The sequence below is a fragment of the Odontesthes bonariensis genome, chromosome 18, assembly GCF_027942865.1.
Source record: "Odontesthes bonariensis isolate fOdoBon6 chromosome 18, fOdoBon6.hap1, whole genome shotgun sequence".
Taxonomy (NCBI): Eukaryota; Metazoa; Chordata; class Actinopteri; order Atheriniformes; family Atherinopsidae; genus Odontesthes; species Odontesthes bonariensis.
Window position 1 is genome coordinate 20,153,975 of NC_134523.1, and position 18,339 is coordinate 20,172,313.

Genomic DNA, 18,339 nt, shown 5'->3' on the forward strand with positions numbered 1-18,339 from the left:
ATTTTATTATGCACTCAAATGGAGATTTTAAACTCTCACTTAAACTCTTCAAAGTGCCTGAGGTAAAATTCAGATTCACAGTCATAGAGCTGAACTGACTGAATTGTTGGGTGTTTTTCCAGGAGGAAATTTCCAAACATAGCCTGGTATTCTTTGGTTGTTGTTGCAGCCTCTAGATGCTTTAGCCTCATTTCACAGAATGTGTTCATATTTTGATTCTTGACGGGTGTTTTTTTTTTTCTGCTGGAAGTAGAAATTTCCATGGAGCTCGCCTTAAATAGCTGAGGCATGATTCTCAGATTTGGATTTCAGTGTGGACATTACTTAAAGAACTTCCTACTTTATAAATCATCTTAAGTGTTATTGTTTGGTGGTGGTGGAGAAAAGAGGACCCAAATGCAGAACAGCAGACAGAAAGCCGATAGAAACATGGCTGGAGGTTTATTTGAAACAGCAACAAAAGATGTGGCAGAGCTGCAAAACCACAAACTACATTGAGAAAAAAAAAAGTAAATATAAAACAAACCAGATGGGAAAAACGAACAACCTACAGAGAATTATCTAAAACATTGTCACAGTGATGAGCTGACAGGACTGAGATAAACTAAGGAGAATATATACTAAGGGGAACAAATGTGTAAGTGATTGCTGCTGTGACTGATTGAGCGGAGACAGGTGTGCAGTGGAGATAGACAAAATACATTCGAGCTGAAGGGGTCTTGAAAACAAATGGCAAACCTCTTTCTTTAGAAAAAGTTTGTTCTACATTTTCTGCACGAAGGCAGGTTTGCGTCCCATGACGTCACTAATAGAAAACATTTGGGTATGGTGTCATTGTGTCTATTTCAGTTTATGAAAAAGTTGAAAAGAAGAGAAACTTCTGTAGACACATTGCATGTAAAGAAAATTCTAAAGGGGAACACTCTGTCTGCAGACTAAAACAGAGGGATGTAACCTGAAGTCAGAGGGACATGAATACCCAAGTAAGTAATTGTTAGTGGAAATACGATCTGGCCATTGGGATGCCAGGTTGTGTAGTAACAAGTGACCATCAGCTGGAAATTTAATGGCTGTTTTAAGGGATTTGAACTCATCTTAACTATCGTGGATAATTTCTGGATAATCTCTTCAAGGTTGAGAAACTGATGTCATCTATCAGTGTTGCGTTTTAAAAGGGATTTCTATAAAAAACGTTTCCCAACAGTAGAAGAAATGAGGACTACACAAAGATGTACAGTTGCATTTTTTCATGTAAGATTCCATAAATGTGGACCTACAATGTGGACCAATAAAAAGCCTGGAGGACATTGTAAAGGGAGCAGTTGCAAATATGTGTGCAATATAAGAAATGTCCCTTTGTGCTGTAGTTGCCAGGCAGAAAACTATGTAAAAAAGTATGTATGAAAGGGACAGAAGGGGCCTGCTTCTCTTCCAATAACATCTCTTCTTACAACCATAATTTAAGGTACATGTAAACTGAAGTGGGAGCAGTTTGAAATCTTGCAGGCTGTAGAGGCCCTTTCAAATACAATACGTAGGGAGCCCTGAGCAAGTTGGGGGAGCTGACTGGTGGCCCAGTGAGAATGGATCCAGGAACTGAAAAATAAAACCACCACCAACAACAGCATTTTGGTACAATGACTTTTTGTTTTTTTATTTTTTTTATCCCAAATATGTGTCTATATATTGAACATCAGAAGGAGGTACCCCTCCTACAGTCACTCCACATGTCAATATCAATAGTAATAATTATGATAACAATAGAATCATCAGAATGATATCCGTCTGTCGTCTCTTTCCTGATGAAGGGCTGAGCACTGCTGGTACAAATCTGAGGGAAGAGCAGTAAAATAACAATATAAAAGCAAATATGACTAAAATGTACAACAGAACACAAACTTGCACACGTATGGTTATATTTGTGAGAACATCAACAGACATAACATGTTCCCAGGATCATTACATAAACCTTTAGCATCGTAACTTGAATCTGATTCTACCCTGAACCCTAAATCTGAACACTGGAATAACCAAAATGTCTTAAGTTCACACCAGTTCTCACAAAGATAGACATACAAACACACACTATCTCATACACATGATGAAATCAGCTATGGAAATTCGTATTTTTCCATCCACAAACCTCTCAGCTGCTTCATTTTCAACGATTTTTGCTCAACGGAAGGGCAAAATAGAATTTCAAAACAAACAAAAAGCCTGACTGCTCCAAAACAGTGTTTCATCTACTCCCAACACAACCCACCAAACTGTAAAGCCTTTGCATGTAGAACTGACATTCATGATCAGCACTTAAATGTTGCGTAGTTAGTCAGTGATTTGTCAGTGTGTGGATAAATCTCAGAGCAGCGGTGTCTGACAGGTGACCTTTGAACTGCGACAACTTGGTGTGACGATCAAATTGTCATGACATCAGTTAAAAAGGGCTCAAAGTTACCATTGAAGAGAGGAAGAAAGGAAAACAAAAACACAAGCAATATTCAGATTGGACACGCTGACTGGAAGGAAATAATTACAATCGCACAATTTTGTTTTTTGTTTTTTTTGTTTCTCCAGTTAGCCAGACAAATTCACAGAAAAAAGTGTGTGTGTGTGTGTGTGTAGTACAATATATCTGAGCTCCAATGACCTACAAAAACAGGCTAAAAACAGCTTGAATACTGACCTAAAATAAATGTAACCGCGCTGAGGTAGTTCTTTTCTTTTTAGAGAAATGAATGTTGCTAACTTCATTGTTTAGGCAATCAAGAACTTTCCTCTACCTGTGGACTCGTAAGAGACTTTTCTGGAGTGATAGTTTTATCCCAAAATCCAACAAAGGTGTCATTGTTTACCCATCCAGCATTTTAATAACCTGCAACTGCAAACATCTGCAAACAGCTTCTGGTTTTTGGACACTGAGAGGGTGGTCTTTTCTTCATTTTTTTTAGCAGCTTACAAAAACATACTCAAGTTACTATCACACCATGAACGTGGGCTTAATATGAGACTCAGCATAAATTTGAGGTTATTCATATCCGTAAGAATAACTTAAGAAATAACAGTTCCTTACTATGTAGAACGTCTCTGTTGCAAAAGTTACTGGACATTTGATATAAAAGCTGTTACATAAGCTAGATAAAAGATCTGGATTGGATTCTAAGTGTGGAATTAGCATTTAACAACAGCTATGAACACACAAGGTCATGGGGGCTGTCACTGCAAGTGAAAAAACACCATCTATGGTATGCAGAACCAAAACCAAACTTTCAGATAAACGGATAAATGTATGTCATTTTCTCAAAAGAAGGTTTGTTTTCTCAATAACAGTTTGATAGACAGTGTTTTGTTTGTTTGGCCTCTTAAATCTGTTTTCCTGTCAGTGCAGACTGTGGGATCGACTGAAGCTCAGCTACTGACTGAAACGAGTTCATTTGAGGCTTTATGATGCCCACAGATGCCGCTGTCTTTGCTTGTGAGGAGACATTTACTTAAGTCGACAGCAAACAGAAAGATACAGCCATGCTTTGACTTAATGTCATACATCCTCCCCAACTGCTGCGACAGCAATAACGAACGGTGAAATACGGTGCTAAAACAGGAACCTTGTAATCTTGTGATTTCAAGAAACGTCAATTTTCTTGTGATAACAAGTTGTTGAATTTTTTTTTACCTTGAGAAAGCAAAGGTAAAACTTCTTGAGAAACTAGACATGATACAGTAATGATCTTTGCTATCTTGAAATAACAGAGCAGTCCCCTCATGATCTTGAGACAACAGTATCAAAATGAATATTTGCAAGCAAGGTCATTGTTGGCTTCTGCAAAAATGCTGAGGGTTCACAACAAGATGCTAATCTTTTGGGACGTTTATTGGTTGCATTATTCATTATTATTTAACTGTAACAAAAATATTCTTTGCTGTACAACTAGAATGACAAAAATTGTGTCAGTGTCCAAAACCCAGCTGTAAGTGAATTAATTTGTACTTCTCAGGACCTAATGTTTTGCTCGAAAAGTGAAAAAGGCAAATGACATGCCCATAAAATGCTGCTTTAAACGTTTTTAACTACCCACAGCAATATATCTCCACAAGGAGTACAATCCCTATTAATATGTATACAAACCCTAGTGCACATTTTAATATTCCAGCACCTAGAATTTGACCAGTAGCCTACTTTATCTGATTTGGCTCTCTCAATTGATGCTAATCTGTTTAGATAAATCCTAAATATCAGAAAATAAATATGGAAAATAAATGCTGCACATGCTTCATTTGGCAGCTTGTTGTGATGGTGTCAAGTTTAAATTGTGAATGTATTTGAAAGAAAGCTAAACAATTTATAATGGATTTCAGTCTAATGCCTGTTAGCTTAGCATGACTGGACGCATTGGAAAGGTTAGCTTAGATTTCAAGTTTGCACCTCTAAACGTTACATCTTGTTTTATCTGTACAAAAATAGATCAAGTAAAAATGACATCTTGGGATTTGCTGTAACTTCACCTGCTGATATATTTCTTGGTGACATCAAAGTCATTATTAGGAAGATGCCGTCTGTATGCTAAGATAGGACACACTTGTTATTTTCCACCAACCGTGAGCTATTCATAAGAGAAAGGGAGCTAACATGGCTAAACACACTCATTTTTGATTGGCTGAGTGGTCTTAAAAAAATTGAACAAAGATCCTCACCAATTTTTATGGAAACAATGAATTCTTGTCACTTCCTCTCAGTTTAATTCTTTCATACACTTGACAGTGCATTATTCTTGACTATTTGTTGAATGTAAAAGAACTACCCCAGCACAGTGTTACATACTCCAGGTGAGTAATAATGTTTGTTTCTCTGCTTTGTGGATCACAGCACCAGTCAGCAGGAGTCTGTACAAACAGCAACAGTGTTGGTAAGAGCTACATCCTCCACAGACGTCCAAAGGAGTGACAGAAACCTATGATAACTGTACAGCTGCTCTGCTACCACATGTCTGTGTGTAAATCTCCTCCTATTCAAACACCTGGTTTGGTATTCAAACAGTAAAACTCATGAGTGCAGATAAATTCAGTCTGTTTGTATTTCTGAGTCCTCTTTGCTTAGAGTGTGATTATCAGCTGAGGTAAGAGGTGGAGGACTGACTCCGAATCTATCCGTCCCCTGCAGCTCTGCAGCTCTGCAACCGAAAAACCAGGACCTCTTTAGCTGCTTAAATCCAAAATATATTGTTTGGTCAATACCTCTGACCCACAATCAACATATTAGAGGGCTTTAATCCGCCCGTCCATCCCTGTGTGAAGATTACTACAATGACCCACAGAGCCAAAGTGGCTACATTTTAGTGAACGACCCTGCAAATGGGTCAAAATGGTTTCTTTCATCCACTTCTGCCCATAGGCTAGTTTGGACTGATCATGTTCTGTTGTTGGGGCCAAAACTAAAGTTCCGAGGGTTTGAATTCTTGACCTTTGACTCCTCTGTTAGTGTTTTTAAGCTCGGTCATGTCCCCCGTGTAAGTCTGTAGGTGTGTGTGTTGGGGTTTTTGCAGGAGGCAGTGGCCTTGGCGGTGGTTCTGGTTTGTTTTTGCACCGCAGTGGGCTCGCCGCCCCCCCATCACTGTCAGGTCTGTCTGTTGGGACGGGTGGAGGAGGTGGTGGGAGGCGAGGCAGTGACATAGAGCCATGGTGGTAGTGAAGGTGGTGGAGATTGTGACGGTGGTGGTGTCCTGGCGTTGCCACTGAAGGTGGAAGTCGGGAGCAGGAAGATGCGGAGGAGGATGACGAAGCGGGAGGAGGTGGGGGAGGGGTGAGTGTGGCGGGCCGCAGGCTCTGGATCCGTCTGCACTCCTGGCAGATGCGCACGTGGCTGCAGTTCTGCAGGAAGCTGCGTGGTGGGGCGGGCGGAGCCACTAGAGCTGACGAAGGAGGAGGCGGTGCAAGGGTGCTGGTGGTGATGTTGGCCCCTAATGGGTCCTCCAGGAGCCTCTGTGGCCCCGGCCCTATATCAGGTCCTCCTCCCATACTGCCCCCAAGCCCTGCCAGGCCTCCTGTCAGTGGGCCGGCACCACTGTAGAGTTTCCCATTGCTGAGACGCATCTCTCTGACTAGGCGGATGGGGCGTGGGCCTGCCAGAGCCAGGCGGGGTGGGTGACGTAAAACTCCACCACCGGTGCTGCTCAGAGGCCGACGCCGACGAGAGCGGGAATTCTTTTTACACGAGACAGCGTTTCGAAACTCTGTTAGCATCTCCTGACAAACGGAGACCTGAGAAAAAAAGAGTAAGTAAGTGAGTCAGCAAACCCAAAGAAAAAGCAAATAAAACATGGCTCCATTCAGGGCAGACAGCGCTGCACAGTTTTATATCCGCAAAAAGAGGAAAACATTTACTTTAATTGAAAATATTGAATTTATTTTAAAACACTGCTTATGCTGGTAAATCACACGTGTGCATATATAAAAACCTTTGTCATTTTTATTAATTTTCAATTTTGCTTTTTTTTCAATAAGACTGGCGATTTGGGTAATAGGCATTTTGTATATATTCAGTAATTTTAGTTCTGAAAGAGAAGGGATTTTGTCACATGTTGAAGTGGAGACAAAGGTTTTAATGTTTTCATCAGTGAATGTTTTAATGCACTGCTGCTTATTTCTGCTTCAACCATTCTTATCTGTTAATATTTGTTTGTGTGTATGTGTCCCACAATCTGCACACCAAGCTTTCTGCATAGGCAGAAAGACATGTTGGAGCGAATGAAAGTCAAAACACCAAACTGTATCTGCAGATTAACAAAGAAGAGAGCAGGGTTATTAAAATGAGGAAAGAGAGATGACGGACACGGCTTCCTTTCTCAGCTTGAGTTTATATTTCTTTACCTGCTGTGACATTTCTTTGAGGTTCACATCATGCCTTGCCTCAAAGCCACAATTGATCTATAATTATTTTAAACCTACTCTGTGTTTTTGACTCCTGAGTGACATTAATGGTAAAGTGTTTTACTTTTCAGGAAGCCATCATTTCAATAAGTGCACTTACTTTTAAGGTTGGTTCAACAGTACTGTCATTCGAGCATTCTTATGAGATTTCATTTTGGAGAACTATTTCCCTACTCAGTATGGTGAATTCAGTTTGTTTGGTTTCAGGATTAGGTCCGAGCCCGAACCTGGGTTTTTGTCAAATCTGTAAAAATCTTGAATGTCTTGTATGAGATTATACAGCGTGTTTTTTGGTTTAGTGAACATTTCAGCTGCAAAAATCTGAGAGCTGTTTTTGGAGTTTGTAAACTTACAGTCAGTATGTCTATAATAAGTCTTTTTTGTATGGAATTTTATTGTAATAAATTCAAAGTGAATATTGTATTTTAAATCTAGTGTCTCCCAAAAGTCTAACAAAAGAGTTAAAACATTGAACTTGAACTCAAGTTTTTAACGTTCATATTTCCAAGGTAATCTTTTCTTTTATTATTTCCCTTTGTGTTCATGGTGAGAATCTGAACTTTTGAACAATGCTGCTTTTAGCCAAAACCACATTTGTGTGCACAGTTTGGATCACTTAATACAGGTTTTCAGAAACAGTGTGTCAGAACTGTTTCTTTATAGATCCAACTGTGACCTACAATATAGTCCAGCAAGTTCTGTGATTTTATAGAGCAAACAGTAACAGAGTTGATTATAGATGTGGCTGTGTAGTTGTTTGAATGATGGATATTGTGATCATTAGCTGTTCAAAAAGTGACATCTGACAGCATCAAAGGACGCACACACAGGACGACGAGAAGAAATAAAGGATGAAGGTTCACCTCATCCGTCTCTGCAGTGCGTCGCGTTGACCACACAAACTCCATGATGGCCACAAAGACGGCAATGATGAGGCCGCAAATAAGGACCACGAAAATCCCACCAATATTCTCCATGCCCAGACCTGACACACACAGGGATAAAGAACAGAGCAATAATCACTTTGATGGCCTTCAGCAGACTTTTATCTTTAATCCATCTATATATATATATATATATATATATATATATATATATATATATATATTTACAGTATATATATGTAATGCATCTGGCATTTTGTTCTGTAAATGTATTCCATCCGATATTTTCAAGGAGATGGGGGGGTGAAATTAACCAAACAAAAGAGAAGCTGTAAGGTGCCAAGAACCAACTTTCAGTATTTCCACAAAAAAAGAAAACATAAGCTTCAGTAATAACTTAGGGGGTCCGCGGAAGTACTGCAGGGGGGGTCGCGAAATCTTTGGTTGATTAGACGATTTTATTTATTTATTTATTTTTTTTTCAAACAGTTTTTTCTCACAAATTGTGTGCAAACGTGTGCCATCCACAGATGGTTTGAGGATTCATTGTCCCATCTACATGCATGTTTAAAGTTAAAATCTGTGGATTATTTGAAAGCTCAGTGTTGTATGCAAGATGTTTGTTTATAAATGGCAGTGGCACGGCCACCTGTACCTTGCACATGTTTAAAATAAAAACATGAATATATTAACCTGTGTGTTATTTGAATAGCTTAGTATTGAATGTACAATAACAGAGTAGCTATGTTTATACACGGCACTAGGCCCCGTTAAATATAAAACACAATTGTATGCCATATAAATAGTAGGGGGGTCCCTGCTCCAACTCTCCATCAGTTTGGGGGTCCCTGGCCTGAAAAACGTTGAAGACCCCTGACTTACAGTATGAACTGACATTTTAACTTCTTTCCGTGTTTTATTTTTAAACTAACACTAACCAGGTCTTAGGTCACCGCCTCTGCTGTCCACACAAGCTGCTTTAAGCCCTGAAGCTGCCAGTGTATTCTGTCAGCTGAGTTTGTTGAATGGTCTCATGAATGTGTTAACTTCCTATATGAACAGCTATTTTTTTGTAACACTGAGCATGGTGGTCTGAAGGTCCAACAGTCACATTCACATCTCTCAATTCTTCAACAACATTGACCCAGATTCAGTTGGAAAAAGGAACGATTGATAAAAAGCTAAAAATCTCCATGAATTACTTGTCTCTATTCACATTTAACTCTATAGTAATCTCTATAAACCAGCATTAGAATAAGAATCTGAAAGCAAGGAACATGATTTTTGGTATTAGTAGTTTTCCACTTTCCATGCACCCCACCCCAGGCAATGGTGATGACATACAGAAGTAAAACACTGCACTGAAACCTAACCCAAGATTGATTGAAAACAAATGTAACAAAAGAGTAAAAGGCAGTGAAGAATAAGTAATTATTCCACACACGAACTAAAGATTCTTTTTTAAAATGTATTGTAATTTCAACACATTGAGTGCCAATAAAATGTAATGTATGTTGGTGAAGAGGTTGTGCTTATCTAATGTATTGAAAATGTATAATGTAATGAAAAGAAGTTGTTTTCCTTTTGTGTCCCAGATGTTGTTGAATATTCCTTGAGTAGGCTTTGGTTGCACACATGAAAACATTTATGTGGACTGAAAACAAAAAAGAGGCTCATCAGACTGACTTGAATACACTCTAAAAACCATCAGCTATGGACTCGTGGCTAACGATCTCAGCTAACAGTTTCTCCATTTATCTGCTTTTGTAAACTGATTTATTTTTCAAAGAATGACTGGTTCACCGAAGGGGAAGTCTTTGGCCAAATGTACAGTTTGTTATCCTGATATTGGAGGCACAGAAATATTCCCTCATTCCACCAGAGGGAAAGTCATTGTGCAACGGCCATACAGACCCCAAACTGACTCTTAAAAAGTAAGGATTTAGTTACAAACCCGATTTCCAATAAAGTTGGAAGGTTTTCAAACTTGCAACAAAAACTTCTGTCTTTTCTTTAAGTTTACTTTACCAGACAAAATCAAATTGAAAATTATGTTCAGTGTCTTCAATGACCAACTCCATTGCATTTATAAAAAAGTCAATAAATCTGGAATTGATGCCAGAAACATTAGAAAAAAAGCAGGGATCAAGGCATGTTTATTATTGTGTTACATCACTCTTACATCCTTAAAATACCTTGACCTCATTTGACGACAGAACATGTGTCATCTTTCTATCCATCTGAGATTAGCTTGTTCACAGAGAACTAATCTCTCACGTCCCTGAAGACAAACAATAGGTTTTTCCAGCCTTTACCCATTGAGGTTTTGCCAGACTCTCAGAATCTTTTCACAATATCATTCATTTTGGATGTTAAAAGGCCAAAGGTCTTTTTGAATTGATCGATGATTCTCTGGTGAAATTTGGCACGAAGTTGCAACCTATATAGGAAGAAAAGCCCATATAAATTCCCCACAAATACACAGCTTTTTACCTACCTTTTCTAATATTTATTGATCTATTATTATTTTTTCCCATGTAAACATGCCAAGTTCATAACACTTTCCCATGTAATCAGTCCACTCATTGAGCTCATATCAGTTTTCATAGACAGGACCAACATTCCTTGACAGCAGCTTTTTGTCTTTGTGAGCACAGAAACACACACAAACATACATATAAATTCTGTTTACTGTGTAATCAGTATCAAAGCGACATTTGATTAGCCTTAATGGGATCTTAAAAGCTTGATTTTGTCAGGCTACCCACACAAACACCGTGATGTTTCAATAACTTCAGGGGACATTACATGATTTTAGCTATATTCCTGCAGATATAACCAAGACTAAATTTAAAATGAACCTTAAACTAATGTTACTCGAACCTAAAAAGGTTTACCTGCAAATGTTTGTCCCCAAAAGGAAGTTGTGTGTCCACACAACTAGAAAAGGATCGTTGTCTCCACAACCCGAGTAATGAAAGTACACACACAGAAATATAGATGGGGATAATTTGCTGGTGACATTATTTTTCTGCTCTGGGAATGAAGAAGCTACAAAAACAGATGACAGAGAGCAGCTAATCGATACACAGGCAGGACTCGCATTCCCATTATAATCAGCTGGTAAAATTTTTTATCAGAGTGGAAAAGTCAATAAAGATAAACCGTGTCATCTTGTAACAGTGAGATGCACCAGAAGAAAAAGAAAAACATGTCTGCAGATCACTAATGGAGACGCTGAGGGAAAATTTCAGTCTTTATAATCAATAGACAAAAGACAGGCAGAGAGCAAGTCTGGGAATTATGAAATGATGAAGGTTACGTTCTCTATTTCATGTCTCTCCTCTTGAAACATGAACCACATCTGATGGAAGATGGAAAAAAGCCCAAACATTGTTTATAGCCAAGCTAGCAGCAGTGTACGTATGTAGGTGGTACTCTTGATCTGACTGTTTGTTTGCTCAATTCATTCATATCGAAATTACTCATCAAAGCTAGTCTAGTTTGTCCATTAGAATGCTCTTAATCAAATACTCTCAAAACTATTAACGTTCTCAGCAACCTAATTGGGATTTTTTTTCTGCCAATCAGTTATTGTTAACAGATTGGAATTATGATTGCCACAAAGCTGCTTAGCACAACATGTTATCTTTGCAAATGAATCAAAATACCAACAGTAGCATTTCCCTCAGTAAAACTGCCATCATGATGTTGACTCAAAATGTTTTTTTACTAAGTTACACTGCTTGTCTACACAAAAACAGAGAGGCCAGAGGATTGAATGCAATGTACTGATGCGTCTTCTCACAAGGCGCCAATTTAAATTAATCTCACTGAAAGAAAGTTAGATAAGAGCAACTTTTTAAAAATAAATTACACAACGGCATGCATGTTTTGAATGTATTTGTGAGCACCAATTAAACAATTATAATCGAAAGTCAATTAGCAGCTTTGTCATGGTGGGCGTATGAAGTCAAAATGGACTGTCAAATTGCTGTCATTTTCATTTCAAGGCTATTTTTGACTTATTACTTTACAGTACCAACCCTTTCCATACTGAAAGGGCCTTTGATGGGATTTTGTTACACACTGGGAACCTGTTTCGACTGTATTTGCTGAGTATTCTTTGTAAAGATAAAATCTATGTTGCACATTTAAACAGATTACTTAATTAGTCTGTCATCACATCAATTGCTTTCAAGTTAAAAATTCATGCTATTAAATTTAGGATTATTTCAATAATTGCCTCTTTGTCTTACCACATTAACTGCACCAGTGTTCCCTGCCTTTTATCATATTAAGCATATCTAATTGTAAGCTTCATCCCAAATAACTTCCAAAACTGCAAGTGTCCCCTCAGAATACACACAGCCACATATCTCTACAGAACATCTGGCTGAATCCATCATTCTGTAAAGTGTTTGACTCTGGTGTAACTTGGCTACATTTTGACCTGTTAACTGCTAATTGTTCCACATTTTTAATGACTGCACCATCTGCTGCAGCAGTTTGTCTCAGTTTGGTTTGAAGGGTGACTTTCCACATTGAATCAGATTGCCTTGTTGGTACCATTTGTGCTCAAAATTGGAATCTTTTGATCTGTTAAACAATGACAGCTTTGATGTTCTATGCACGGTAAACTGTATTAGTGTTTATTGTTGTGAAATTTGTCAATCGGGGAAAAACTAATCAACAAAAATTCCGAATAATCGACAACATTCAGAATAATCGACATTTCAATTTCAGTCATTTTTGAGGTACGAATGTCCCATCAAAAAAGAGATGAAATGTAAAAAGAGCTGTAGATTTTTTTGTGTTCTGGAGAAAGCAAGACATTTGAATCATGTTGTAAAGGAGACTCGTGCAAGTGTCAAAATAATAAACAATGACAGTGTTACTCATGTTAAATTAGTTAAACTTTATAAGTGGTACTGTTGTTATATAATAAAACCCTCCGCTGATTTAAAGGTATTTAAAAACACTTTATTCTTAGTTGTAGTAATATGATTCTCGATGAATTAATACATAAATAAATAAATACTAAGTTCTAAATGAAGTCTGCAAGATTGCTTTTTGTACACTACATTGGTGTTTTTCTTTTTCAGTAAACTGATTTACCCAGAATTTAGAACGTCAGAGAAGCAATATCCAACTTTAAACTTTTAAACTAAACACGGTACAATCACCAGGCCACATACTCTGTTTAATCTCCATTTATTTTTCTCAACCTCCTGTCATCAACAAACAAGTTACAGAGGAAATCAAAAAATAAAATAATGGCCTCTACCTTAAAAGTACATGTGACTTCAAATGGAGTGTGAAATAAACATGTTTACTTGTTTGACCCAAGATTGTCATAAGAAAATGGACACGATTATTTGTGTGCCCAGCATGAAGGCTATGCCCTCCTGACATGCAAAAAGTGGAGCTAACGTGTCTACCTTTGGCTCGGTGATCCTCCTCTTTGAGACACTGTCCTCCTTCCCACCAGCGTCTCTTCAGGATCTCCAACCTGTTGCTCTCCTGCATCTGTAAGATCCCTAGGGTGATCTCATCTCTGTATGGAGAGCCTATAAGGAAGAACAGGAAGGGGAAGGTCATTTACCATCTCAGTCTAAAATCAGGTCAACTCCAATGTTACTTTCAAAACCAAATCTGACTCTGATGGCTCTTCCCACTTCTCATAGGCTCAGTGAGGCCATCAAACTGGCCATTGGCCTTCTCAAACTGACTTTACGGATCATGTACAAATACTAAGGTATCTGTAGGAATATTTAACTGTCCTGTGTCATGACAGTCTTGTGTTACCATCCTGGCTTGGAAGATGCATCTGGATTAGTAAAGGTACTTGATATGCAACCTGTCTGGTTGGTTTATTTAAATGTGCTTCCTTGCATAGTTTGATTTGCTTAAAAGCTGTTTATTAAACTATAAAAATGCATAGATAAAACAACTAGCCAGAGGCCTTTTAAAAAGGAAAGCTCTAAGATTTTTAATTTATTCAATAAAAGAATAACTCTGTGTGTTGCAGTCAGGTCTTACATTTAATGTGTCTCTTGAATATTAGAGAAAGTAAAGTCCACAGTTCAAATGTTCACTTCTCATTTAACATCACTGCCCTGTAGATTCTTTTATTGACAGTTTGCTTCCAGGAAAACATCTTCTAACGAACTGAGAAAGAAACAAAACCTGCAGCTGCATCCTTAAAACAAATCAAACATGTTCACTGCTGTTTGGCATCTTGTTTTACACCTAAGGTTTGTGTTCAAGTGTGGTGGGCAGCCGGCTGCTAAACTAAATATAGATCTCTGTGTAATGGAACATTGGTTTTGATGACAGGCTATTATGCTCACACACTCAGCTGCAGCAGCAACCTCCAATACTGTCCCCTTAACATTACGTGCAGCAGTAAAATGAAATGTTAACAGTAAAGTGAAATTGTATATGACTTGGGTTATAAACAGTTAGGTCCAGAGATATGTGGAGATGCACATTTTGCAAATGATGTGGTTCTTAAAGCTTGATGACAATCTGCACAAAAGCACAACACAGTAAAAAGCCTCCCCTTAAACTTTACATCCACAGCCAATTTTTCATCCCGGACCTTATATTATATTATACCTTATAATTTAGGTGTGAAATATATTGATAAACAAAAAAAAAACAAAAAAAAAACACAAACTTTGAGACACATTGGCAGACAAAACTTTGAGACTTGAGTGAGAGCACCATGACCTGCAACTGCTCAACAGTCACAATGGGGTAAAATGCTGTTCTAGTGGAATTAAACATGTCAAATTGTTATTATTTCAAACTTACAAGCTTTTATTGTTATTGTTGCTTGAAAAAGATGATGGAAATAATTCTGTTGAAGTGAGAAATGAGTTGTTGCAGGAAGACAAAAACAGTCCCCACTGAAGACAACTTCCTTGAGAAGAATAGATGTTACAAAGCTGGAGCAGAAACATTTTTTTTTTGAAAATGAAATGAAATAAGGGAAGGGAAATTACATTGTAGTAGTACTTTTTGTTTGTAAGCAATCATTACTTTTTATTGTAAACAAGGTAAACATTGTAATCTTGCTGCAGACATTGAAGGATCTTGTCCAGATGAGAGCAGGCTCGCAGAAGCACGTAGATGATGGCATCTTCAATTCCAACTCAAGGGCAATAAGCAAACTGTAGTGAGATGCTGAGTGTTGATCTAGGCTGAACCTCTTGAAATACATGTTCAGCTCATTGGCTCTGTCCAGGCTTCTATCAGGTTGATCATCCTTTACCTTAAAGCCTGTTATCTTTTTCATCCATGACACACAACCACACATCTCTCATTATATTTAGCTGGAGCTTTCTTTACAGCTTTTTCTGCACACCTCCTTGCACTCTGACTTTACTTCAGGCCACTTGTTTTTTGTAGTAGCAACGGATCGCCCAGACACGAGTGCTGGTAGATAATAGGTTTTTATCACATATTATGTGAAGTGCAACTTGTTGTTGTACTCTGCAGTGTTTTGTCAGAAAACGAGGACCCAGGCATTACTTTGATGATCATTATGATACTTAATCTGCTCGCTATGATCACGTTTAATTTTCTACACGAGTGACTGGTGCTACCAACCAGCTGCAGCAATCCCCCCTCTAAAACTGTCAAAGATAGTAAAGACTGTGCAGAGTCTGAAAAAAAAAAAATCTGAGAAGCATTTCGAAAGAAAGAAAATAGTTCAGCTTCCAAAAAAAAAAACTAAAGGTGTTGGAGCTAAAAGTGTGAGATAAATTTTCCAAGGAGACAGACAATAAAAGAGTTGGCTATAGGTGAGGAGTGGATGATGAGTTTGGTAATTACTATGAAATGCCATAGTTCCAGCACGTTGCCAAGCAAGGTCAAATCAATGGTCACAGGATTTTTTTAAAATGTCATTTGATGATTAAGATGAAGATGAAATACTATCTTAAAGCTTTTAAAGCACAACCTGCATAGACAATAAAATACACTATCAAATTCTTTGTAGCCAATCTCTGCTGAGAATGATGATGAACCTGAAATGTGGAATCTGACTGCAGAGAAGTCGGGTAGGATAGTGGTCTAAACGGTAAATATAGGTTATTACAGTTGCCTCAAATAAAACAGAATAATTTATACAAAAGTTGCTAATATGAACTGTGCAATGTTGAAAAAGAGTACCAAGTATGTGTGATTAAAGAAAAATGTCCACACGGTGATTAAGAAAAGGTGATTTGACATGAGCTTTGTGGTAGGTTCAGGGTCTTTTTTGGATCATATGAAATTGCAGACTGTAATTACTATTTTGTATACAGAAGCTCTAAATGATCTGACCTCTATCCTTGCTTCAGCCCCTGCAGTTATCTTTCTTTTTTATCTTAATTAAAATGCAACACTGACTATCACAAAAAGTCTGTAATTTTAGTGTTTTTCAAGGCAAAAGAAAACCGAGGATAGATTTACTTACTTGGAAAAGCTATCATATTTCAAAGATACATAATGATTCATTTGTAAACCCACAAACATCTAGTCATAACAAAACGTATTCATGCTTTCTTTCTGGATATATAATGTCCATTTGATGCCAAATATCTTGCCTGGCAAGTTTTCAAAAGAAACAAAATATTCTTTTAACAGTGTTTCAATTTTAGTCCCATATGAAATCCATCTGATTATTAACAGACTACAAAGCAGCAGAATGGACTTACAATTCCACGGTACTGTTTATCATAAAATGATCTAGTCCTTTTTTTAGACATCGCCATGACATCTATTGTGGGCAGGATTTTAAGAAACCAGTCAGGCTGGAAGTTACCCCTGATTCAATTATATCCAGACCTACAGGCAATATATAAGAGTCTCTGAATAAAGACATGCCATCAACTAAAAGAGACTTTTTTGACCTAAGAAAAGAAGTATTTTTACATGTAAAATAAATAAACTGCAGTTTGCCAACTTCATGCAGCTCATTGATAAGATCTAAGGCTAGAAGAACTTCGTCGTCATAGTTACATGGCATTCTTTCCTTTTCTTTCTTAAGCCCACTGTGATTGCTCACAGTCAGTAAGAGCTTTTAGAATGGGGCATGACATACGTCGAGGGCACAATCGAGGGCAGACGTGCCTGTGCTGCTATTATGTTCATCACTTAACATGCAGATTGATTGAAAGGCCATTCTCCTGGATACCCCCTTTTTTTCCCTTTGTTGTGCTGCTCCTTGTCCTCTCTCCTCACTGTTTCGTCTGTCTTTCATTAAATAGGGAAGACATTGGGCATCAAAGCAGGACTCATGGCGAGGCTGAACACTAAGGCCATCACATATGGAGATGTAAGCTGCTTTTATGTCATTTTCAGTATATTCTTTAGTCTTCATTGTCAAACTACACTGTTCTTTGCCCTGCACCAAAAATCGGAGTTGTCACACATGTGCTTTAGCCATTAATTAAGTCAGTTATGGAAGCATATTGATTTCAGTGTGACTTTGATCTGTTTTGCCAGTGTCTGGCCTTGCCTCGTCATCTGCCTCAGACTTATTATTGATGATGTTTGTGCATAGATTAGCTGAGTTAATGACATCCACACTCCATATCCACTTTCAAGGTCTTGTTACACAACTATATACACATGATTCACTGTCGATTTGGCCACAAATCCTTATATCGAGGATATAGAATATGTTTGAGACCCCTTTATTTTTTACTTAACTCTCATATGCAATGAGATAGAGATTAAAAAAAACAAAAAACATGGTTAGGGCTTACACATACTTCATGGAATTGTGATTCCCATCATGTCACATGGACACTCCCCTGAAGACAACAGCAGTGTAGGGATATGTTGCCTTCTGCCAGCTTAAACAACTTTAGTCTGGGATGCCCAGAGTTGTACGTTTGGATGCCTTTCAAAGCCCATAACTCGCTTAATCATAGTTTAGAGAAACAAGCTTATCGCTATCCCTTGTTTCCATCTGCTGGTGGTAACTTTACATCAATTGACATATTTAATCTAGTTATTTTAGGTGTGTGATGCCTTTTGGCTTTCTTTTGGTATCTAGCTAGCGGACAGCACAAAAAACAAACAAACATATATACGATTTTCTATTTTAGTTAGGTGGTTTGGTTCAGTAAATAATCAGAAGCAGCTGTCTGACTGCTGCTATTTTTATTTCTACGTTTTTATTTCTTTTTAATGATTTTATTGCCTTCTTGTGATTTTATATAGCTGTGAAGCATTTTGAATTGCCTTGTGTATGAATTGTGCTCTATAAATAAAATTGCCTTGCCTTGCTGCATTTTCATCATTTTTAGGGGTTGATCTGCCTCAGACATTAGTTTTATGTGATCAGATATCAGGCGTAGGCAACACGGGAGCACTTTCAGCAGCTTGTTTGATAACTGCTGTTGGTCTTGGCTTTATATTTTGCTTTTTCACATATTGAGACCATTTAAATTGGTTCAGTGGCTGAAACTATTTCATGTTTGTTTTTAAAGTGGCAGCTGAAGTGGTCTGTGATGACAGTGTTGCAGATTTCCAG

At 37.9% G+C, this 18,339-nt stretch overlaps 1 protein-coding gene across 2 annotated transcripts in view; it reads right to left on the reverse strand.

Annotated features, from left to right (window-relative positions):
- Positions 1 to 424: 424 nt before the first annotated feature.
- Positions 425 to 18,339, reverse strand: part of LOC142367499 (glutamate receptor ionotropic, kainate 5-like) — a 242,992-nt gene continuing 225,077 nt past the window's right edge. For both annotated transcript variants that reach the window (XM_075449494.1, XM_075449493.1), the window contains 3 exons: positions 13,247 to 13,375; positions 7,785 to 7,906; positions 425 to 6,252 (listed from right to left, as the gene is read on the reverse strand). In XM_075449494.1, the coding sequence (XP_075305609.1) occupies positions 5,479 to 6,252; positions 7,785 to 7,906; positions 13,247 to 13,375 (1,025 nt within the window). In that variant the 3' untranslated portion in view covers positions 425 to 5,478. The remainder of the gene's footprint in view (positions 6,253 to 7,784; positions 7,907 to 13,246; positions 13,376 to 18,339) is intronic.